The sequence below is a fragment of the Sinocyclocheilus grahami genome, unplaced genomic scaffold (genome assembly GCF_001515645.1).
Source record: "Sinocyclocheilus grahami isolate Dianchi unplaced genomic scaffold, SAMN03320097.WGS_v1.1 scaffold703.1, whole genome shotgun sequence".
Lineage (NCBI taxonomy): Eukaryota > Metazoa > Chordata > Actinopteri > Cypriniformes > Cyprinidae > Sinocyclocheilus > Sinocyclocheilus grahami.
This window is the reverse complement of record NW_015505882.1, coordinates 414570-423885: the sequence shown is the minus strand read 5'-3', so window position 1 is coordinate 423885 and position 9316 is coordinate 414570. Positions and strand designations below refer to the sequence as shown.

The 9316-nt window shown below is 36.2% G+C and overlaps 1 protein-coding gene across 3 annotated transcripts in view; it reads left to right on the top strand.

Moving 5' to 3' along the window:
* Window positions 1-6470, top strand: part of LOC107559863 (microtubule-associated protein RP/EB family member 1-like) — a 12265-nt gene extending 5795 nt beyond the window's left edge. For 2 of the 3 annotated variants that reach the window (XM_016243877.1, XM_016243878.1), the window contains exons 5-8: window positions 1896-1943; window positions 2756-2862; window positions 3286-3438; window positions 4508-6470. In XM_016243877.1, coding sequence (XP_016099363.1) covers window positions 1896-1943; window positions 2756-2862; window positions 3286-3438; window positions 4508-4558 — 359 coding nt within the window. In that variant the 3' untranslated portion in view covers window positions 4559-6470. The remainder of the gene's footprint in view (window positions 1-1895; window positions 1944-2755; window positions 2863-3285; window positions 3439-4507) is intronic. The other variant, XM_016243879.1, reaches the window with a different exon arrangement.
* Window positions 6471-9316: the final 2846 nt, after the last annotated feature.

The window sequence follows — 9316 nt, the reverse complement described above, 5'->3', positions numbered from 1 at the left end:
AGATCTCTCCATTCTTTGTAAGTGGGAAAACTTGAAAAATTAGCAGTGTATAAAATACTTATTTGCCCCACTGTATATGTGCAGGAGCAAACTCAAAAGTCAGCTGACGCTGTGTTTATTTAGAACAGAGAGCATACCTGTGTTGTATTGTTTATCATAATGGTACTTGTGCTTATCCCTAAAAATCCCTTAAAAATCTTACTGACCCCAAAATCTTGAACGATAGTGTATTTTCTATTTTATTTTCCCATTTTATTGATATCCAGTAGGGCTGGGTTTTGACACAAATTTCACGATTCGATTCTCATTCACAAGCTTTCGATTTGATTACCGATTCGATTCGATGCAATATCGATTATTTTGGATATATCAGGTACAGTACATGCCAAATTTCTCAAGGAAAAAAAAATCTCTCAACTAATGCTGTAAATTATACATGAGAGTCAGTTGGTACTAGGGCTGCACAATAAATTGCATGCGACTACACAGAGCCGTTGTTCACTGACGAGCAGCACAAAAAAATCATGCGAATATGAACGTGGTTTTGCGCAGCTCGTCAGTAACTACACAGAGACGTTGTTCACTGACGAGCAGCACAAAAAAATCATGCGAATATGAACGTGGTTTTGCGCAGCTCGTCAGTAACTACACAGAGACGTTGTTCACTGACGAGCAGCACAAAAAAATCATGCGAATATGAACGTGGTTTTGCGCAGCTCGTCAGTAACTACACAGAGACGTTGTTCACTGACGAGCAGCACAAAAAAATCATGCGAATATGAACGTGGTTTTGCGCAGCTCGTCAGTAACTACACAGAGACGTTGTTCACTGACGAGCAGCACAAAAAAATCATGCGAATATGAACGTGGTTTTGCGCAGCTCGTCAGTGAACAACGTCTCTGTGTAGTTACTGCTGCTCAATGTGAAAACCCGCAGGTGATGGAGATTTACCGCTGATTACAGAACCGGCTTTCTGACAAGATGCATGTTAAATATCGCATGCGATTTATCGTGCAGCCCTAGTTGGTACTACATTACTATAATATTGAAGGTTAAAATTGACTGATTTGTTAAAATTACACTTAATGAAGTTTTAAAAATAATAACGTTACAATTACATACCGGTAATAATATTTCTACTTCAATTCGTTTTTTTATATAAAACTAATGGTGGCTGTCATAAAAACTTGATGGATTTATTCAAACATAAATTAAACATTGAAGAACAGTAGAATTTATAATGAATATGTTATATGGTGCATATATTTAGCAAAATGCCCCTCTCTACAGTTTATTTTTCTATCTGACTAATAAGTTTATGGTTACCGAATATGTTTTTCTGAGGTAAATGTGACGTTACGTGACATTGATTTCAAGCCGTTATATTGACGTCTTTGCGCAGCTGAAACACAGATTGAGCGATTACATGAGACAGGATACGGCTTTTAAAGTTATACTCTTTCTTTTAACTTACCTTCGGATGTTTAGTCATTTATTTTGTGCTGAAGCTGGTATTAATGTGGAGGAGATGATCGTTGGCATTTATTGTTTGAATACTGCAATAAAATGAAAATAATTTGAAATCTGAGACTTTATTTCATATTAAAAGTACCAAAGCACAATGCTTATTGTGATATATTGGATGGGAAGTACCCTTCAATGTTCCGTCCATTAACTGAAAACAATCTAGAATAATCAATTATTGGGATTTAAGAATCAATATCGTTCCGTAAAAATTAGAACTGATTAATATCGAAATTTTTACCCAGCCCTAATATCCAGCAGGCATTACATTGTTCATGAATTCTTCAGTAAGATATACATGAACTGATCATTCTGTTCTTGCCCTTGGTTTGACTTGCCTAAAACGTCTATGTTCATTGGCTTACTGCAGTCCATCAGTCTTCTTCTGTTAAGACTGCGACGCCAGCTGCTGTAATTGGTATGAAGATGTGTCTTGGGTTTTTGGGCTTTTAAGTGTCTGTAGGGGGATTCAAATGGTGGAACACTTTGAATGTAGTTGCTACACTTTAGTTTATGGAACAGTTTCAGTCTGGTCCCGTTTCTGCTGATACATCTCACTCTCTACTTACCATCTGCTCACTGAAGTCTAGTCAGTATAGACAATGAGAGGTATCAGCTAAGAAATACACATGTAACATGGTTGCTGACTGTCACTGAAAAGTTGAGCTTGTTGCAGTCATTCTAGTAAATTGGACGTTTAAATGATTTTTAAAAGTCACAACATTAAATAGTTTTAAGTGTGAGCTAACCCACCCACATGGAAAGTGCTAGACTGAAACTTTTCAGAGAAGGGAACGTGATGGGTCTGATATGATTTTAGACTGTTCATGGTTATGTTCATGGACCGGCATAAAAGCTGCATGAAATGGTCTTCACAACCCATCTTGCTTTCATAATCTGACATGTTTCCAAATTAAACTGCATATTCAAGGAGAAAAACAAGGTGTGCTTGACTTAATTCATTCAGAATTGATTAAATTGTGAAAAGTGAGCATCACCATACCAGAAGTAAATGGGTCCATTATGATTTCATGTTGATTTTATTGCCAGCTTGTTGCTTTCACTTCACTGCAGTACAATACTTTATTTTCAATGCACTTCGGTGCATTTCAATAACAGGTCCAGTGATGTTCTGTTATACTGTCAGAATGTTATTAAGTGCTTATCGCTATTTCCTGTATTTCAGACTAATTTGTTGGTCTCTTACTACTTATTGCTTATTCCTAACAGCACCACAGAGAGCAGCTGTTGCCAAGGTAACACCCAAGATGGCGCCTAGCTCTGCTAGGAGACCTGGTGCTGGTGGGGATGAGGAAAGGGCGGAGCTTATTCAAGAGGTTTGTTATACTGTGTACACTCACATTGTATTAAGGTGCGGTCACAATTTTTGTGAGCAAAATCAAGTTGTTTAAATAGGAATCCATACAATCAGGAATTGTGCAGGGGTAAAAAGATTTCCCCATTTAAAAATTGTATATTCTATTTAATAGCGTGAAACGGACACAGGCGCTTAACTTGCTCTTTAAAGTATGTCTAGTGTCTGCACTATTTTTCTCCAGAAGTTAAGAGCAATGAAATGTTATACTTGTTTAAACTAGAGTTTCGGGTATCTTTTAAACCCATCATTTGCACTTGTCAACATGCATACAGTACAAGTAGGACATTTTGTCATCAGCATAGTACTTGGTATGCAAACGTAGGCATAAAACCTAAGTATGCTTTGGGCTTTATGACTAAAATGTTTATTTGGTGGCTTTCAGTTAAACATCTTGAAGTCTACGATCCAGGACATGGAGAAGGAGCGGGACTTTTACTTTGGCAAACTGAGGAACATTGAGCTGATCTGTCAAGAGAAGGAGGGTGAGGGAGACCCCACCCTGCAGAAGATTGTGGATATTCTCTATGCCACAGACGTGAGTCAACATAGACCATATTAGTAATTAACAGTGTTACCACACTTATTGACCAATGAATTCCATGACCTTTTCATATATTAATATATATGGTTATGATCCCTGGCCAATTTGGTATAATTTTAGAATGAAAATTCTTCCACCCTCATGCCATTCCAGACTCACAAGATATTTTCATCAAACCTGAGCGATTTCTGCCACTTCATTGAAAGTCAATTCCACCAAAACCTGGACTCTTCTAAATAAATACATTGTAAAAGTAAGAATCAAGCAGATTAAGTCTTCTGAAGAGGCATGTTTATTTTATAAGAGGAACCAATTTAATTAGCTTTTATTTACACAGAGCTCATCAAATATGGTAAAGGGAAGCATAATAGTAATACAACCTCATTAGTTCTTGGATGTTGGGCAAGCATGTTTGAGCTTCTGTTTGCCATTTTGAATGTGCTTTGACTTCTACCAGTCTCCTTGTGAACTTTGAAGCGGCAAAGTTTTGGTGAAATTGACTTTTTAATGGAGGGACAGAAATCTTTCAGGATTCATTAGATATATCTCTATTAATGTCTAAAAGACTAATAAAAGCCATATGGGTTTGGGACAGTATGAGGATGAGGAAATGATTTTTGGGTGAACTGTCCCTTTAAATTGATTGTATTGGTGAAATGAGCTATTAGTAGTCAGCCGTGATTTGTTGCACGATCGAAAGCCTCCAGTGTCAATGGTAAATTAGTAAAGTCGTATTCAGAATTTTTTTTAGAATTTTACTTCATTAATTAAAAAATAAAAAATAAAAAAAAAATTTATGGACATCATAGTATTCCCAAGTAACAGAAAAAGTGAGTAGACATGTTGCAGATCCACATTAGACGGTCTTGTTCATTAATTTACTGAACTTGTAAACACTGACTAGTGGTTCAGACACTGTGCTGTTCTGGAGAATGTTTCCTGGTTAACAACATCTGCTGTGGAAAACTGGAACAATCTTTAAATGGCAAGACTTTTCTTATCAGATGACTCAGTCTGTCTCTCTCTCTCTCTTTGTCTCTTTCTCTCTCGGTTGCTCTCTCAGGACGGGTTTGTCATACCAGACGCTGAGTCAGAGGACCAGGAGGAGTTCTAATGCATGTGATTCGTTGCAGTTTTACCCTCCTCTCACCTTTTTCATTCCTGTCCTCTCCGCACAGTCACTTCCCCGCCATCCACACATCATATTATGCATTTGGTCTTTTCCGAACAAACTTCATACTGAATCCCATTGCATCTGCAAAAGCATGCACAGACACACTTAATGTTGAAAGAACTGTTTTAATGCCCTCAGACCTCTGGCTGCCACGATACTCCTGTTTCTCTTAGAGGAATAGTGTGTTTCCTGTCTGTAATATACGATCTAATATTGCTTTCCTCTTTCAGCAACTTCAGACACCTGCAAATGTATTTATCTTATTTGAAATGTCTCTGAAACGTCTTGGACACATCCTCTGTAGTGATTTATAGGTGGCGTCTCCCCCCTCACTGCTGTGGTACATATCGCGTCTTATTCAGAACCATACCTTACTGACACAAAACCGAGGGACGGAATGACAAACGTGCATTAGTTCATTGCAAAAACCCTCTCACTTCCTAGTTTCCATTTATGGTTTTGGTGCTTGCTTTAGCATGAGGCAGGTAGCAGTCACCACCGCTCCAGTCTATCCTCAGTGACTGTGCCTTATACAGACTGTCTGGAGGGAGTGGACCCAGTCTGACGTTTGTCTTTTCTTTGTTTTATGGATGTTGTGAAGTGTCGTTTTCGAGTCGACGCCTGTACTAACACTCAGTCGTGCGCTTTGGCCTACAGGATGCTGATGTACTGTGGTGTCACGGTTGCACGGGTTTAAATATTTTTATTATAATTTTATTGCTTTCATTTTAAATAATTATTTGTATGAAGTTAGTAGCCACTACGTTGGTGGACTCAGCCAAAATTTGAGTTGACACGACAAACACTGCCCATTTTCTAGCTGTTTTTACTGCCTTATATTTAATGCGTTTTTCTGTCCTTTCATTCGCACTGTCTCTTGGTAGATGTTTGTAATTCAAGTTATTAAAGTTTTACATTAAAAAATTTGTTTCTTTTAATTATTCTTTGTAGAAGTAGTAGTAGCAGCAGCAGAATATTGTTACTTTCAGACAAATCTTTTAAATACACAAGATGTGAACATGAAATCTTTTGAGTTATTTTAAAATATTGCACTCTTTCAAGACCATTCCCCAAACTACATTTGCTTTTTAGATGAACGTTTTACTTCTCGCTCATTTTCTAAAAGCCTGAGTTCTGAATTTGATCTATACGAGTTACCTTTTCAGGCAATGCTTGCTCAATTCATTTGTCATTTTTAGGAGATTCAGCATGATTCTGACTTTAGATCACTGTGCCAGCTCTGACTTTCTCCGACGTGTAGCTTCATTGTTTTCATGTGCACTGGTCATTCTCAAAACAATATGAATTTTTCTGTGTGTAGTTCTCAATGTTGCATTTGACATCAATAGCACATGCAAAACCGGCAATCAGAGTTGTTATTGGTGCTATAAATACTTTGACCCTTAAAAACTTGCCTGTTTGTGCAAGAAAAGCCCTTTTGCTGGATGCTTTGGTTCATTGGATTAGAAATATTTTTGCAGTTGGGCAAATATAACAGCGCTGGGTCTGTTCTAAATAGGAGACAATAGGAAAACAAGTGACACTCACATTTCTGGGCTTGCATTGACAAATATCCCATTGTAATTTCACACAAGCCGAACTGCTAAATATTGGCACAAGGTGGATGCAAGTAAAAATGTGGAAGGAAGTAGTTTGGAAGCAGGTGATGTCTGTTAAAGGCAGTGATTGACCTTTCCTACCTTCCTTTCAATGCTCTGTGGCCTTTAAGAACAATCTGTAGCGAAGGTACTCAGTACATTGTGGGCCCTCTCCCTGTTTTTGTACTTGCAGGCTGTTAAGAGTTCCACATTTTTAACTGAAGTCCATTTCTTACAATAAAACAGTATTTACACGTCTTTCTGTTGGTGTCTTCATTTCTGGTGATTACAGTTGTCCACATTTCTGAACAATAGTAAAGTCATCAAAACTGGAATGATTCATGTATGTCAGAAAAAAATATAAAAGAAATCATTTTAAATAATACTTGAGTCTGTACACTGGACATGTTGCTTTTCCCTTTATAACTTGGTTAAATGCTCTACTGTTTTCATATTATTGATGAAATCGCTGATTCATTGTTCTTGTTGAGCCCTATACAGGCTAGGAAACATATGACCACTAGGAAGCAGTAGTGATCAATGCTTACTCTCTCAACTGTAATAACTGTGGGACCAAGCGTGTGTTTCACACACCTCTGAAACAGATGTGCCTCTGTCTGAAAGCACATGTTTGTTCTGCAGGAATGCTGAAATTTAGCTGCTATACTACAATACAGCTTGGAAGAACTTACTTGTGTCACTTCCTGTTCCTATATGTCATACGAGGATAAATGACACGGTAAAACTTGCTTTTTACTTTTAATATTTAATCCATGTTTTGCACCATGACACTTTCTCCTTAATATCATATACAATGAGATCCAAAAGTCTGATAGCACATGAAAATCTGAGATTGCAGTTCTGATTTCTATCTGGAAATAATATTTTAGGGGGACATACTAAATGCTAAGAGTTACGTTTCAAATTTTTCTTTTTTTAAATGAGAAAAATAAGCAAAATAAGATCATTTTAACTTGTGCTTTCAGACTTTTGTACACATTTACTTGGGTAATAATAAACATGTTTTATTTAAAACAACCTCAAATCTATATTAATTAAGGATGCACGATATATCGGCCACCATATCGGTATCGGCCGATAAATGCTCATTTTTTTCTGTTATCGGTATCGGCCTGATAAGAAAATTTGGCCGATATCTTAAAGCCGATAAATAATGCATTATTTCCTTCAGAGACACTTCAGATGCGCGCTGTTCGTTTGCAGCCTTTTGTGCAATTGTACGTTGTAATATTGTGTTTATTTGATGTATATCTGATTTATCTCATATAGAATGCGTTTGGTTAAGTTAAAAGAGCACTTCAGTTTACCGGTGATCGTCTTTAGCTCAGCGCACGCAGCTCAAACAGCAGTGCACAACATTAATAACTATGAGTGGGAATGTCGTGTATATAACATTCTAATGAGAACATTATTATAATAAAACGTTGTGAATTCTTTGGGTTTAGTTGCCGTGTTTCAGCGCGTTGTTATGGGAAGAGCGCATCCACAACAGGATCACACATTCTGACTATAGCATGCAATAACTGCGTCATTTGTCATTTCATATATAAGTTGTAATATTATGTTTATGTTGTATTAATATTAATCTCAGGATGCATTTCCTTGAGTTAAATAAGCTGCCAGCAAAACGCTTCAGTTTACCGTGTTCATTCAGCTCTTCAGCTTCAGCTTGAGCTGCAGCTCAATGGCTGCTATTTAAAACAGTGGTATTAATTTGTTACTTTTTCAAAATCATTGATATATTATTAATAACAACAACCACTTGTATTTTTCTCTTATTATTTTCATCAACAATATGGTTTAGTCATTAAAATCATTTAATTATTGTCCGTGCAGAGGCTATTCCGTTTTATTGATCTGTGGCGCATTCATTTTGATTCTTTACATGTGTAATGATGTCCAGTGACTTGTTTGCATTATTTATGCATAATTTTATTTATTTGTAAGGCTTTTTTATGACTAAATTTGGTAATGGGAGAGTAAAAATATTTTTAAAACGTACACCGTTCAAACTAGGCTGCTTATGTTGAAGTGTTTGGGATGTGGCTTTTAATGATGAGACCTTTTTTGTAATCAGGCTCTCAAAAAGTATATAACAATTTGGATATAGATTTATCGGCCAACATATCGGTTATCGGCTTTCAAAAATTAAGAGTTATCGTATCGGCCAAAATTTTCATATCGGTGCATCCCTAATATTAATGTGTAACTTGTCATATGATCTCAAATAAAACTATAAACAACTACGCTCAAATGGCAAACAACTGTAAAATTAATTCCTGAGGTACTGAACTTACAGGTGTTTTGTTTTTGTTACACACTTTGCTTTACAATTTACTTTAATAAGAAAATCTGCTATGTCTAGTTTTTATACATTTAGGGCTATTTCTAAGATTGCTTCCTTTTTAAGGAAAAGATTACTTTTAATACAAAGTACAATTCAGTGTTACTTTATTATTATTTGTGTACTTATACATTATTTTATGTGCATATTTTCAGGTTTGAATTTTTACTGGTTAGCATTAGTTTTTTTTTTTTTTTTTAGTTTTAGTATTTTATTTATATGCCAAGACAATATTTCTAATTTTCATTTATCATTTTAATTTTTCATCTAATATTTATATTTTATATTATTTCAGCTTTATATAAATGTAAAAATATTTTCAATGGTTTTAGTAAATAGCAACATAGGTGCAATGTGTAAAATGTTACATTCACTCAGTTGTGTTTTTGGCTATACTGTGACTTTACCTTGAGCACAGTTTTGACAGAGTGTCTGTATTTTTACTGTATATTTAACACCCTTGTATGTGTGACAGCTGTTGTATGTGATTTCACCTGCTGCAGTCATTGTCCTGTTCAGTTGAGTCTCTGTCTCTCACTTCTGTTACACAGCTGCTGACAGTCTGTTGTTTATCAGAAAGACATGCTGTTATTTTCAAACACTTTGGGTTTTCTGTCTCCCATCTTTCTTACTTGTCTGTCAGTGCTTTGTCCGAGCCACTGGACACAGCTTTTCTTAGAGAGCTTATTTATCTCCCTTCAATTACAGAGGTCTCAAAACGCCTGTGGCCTTTCC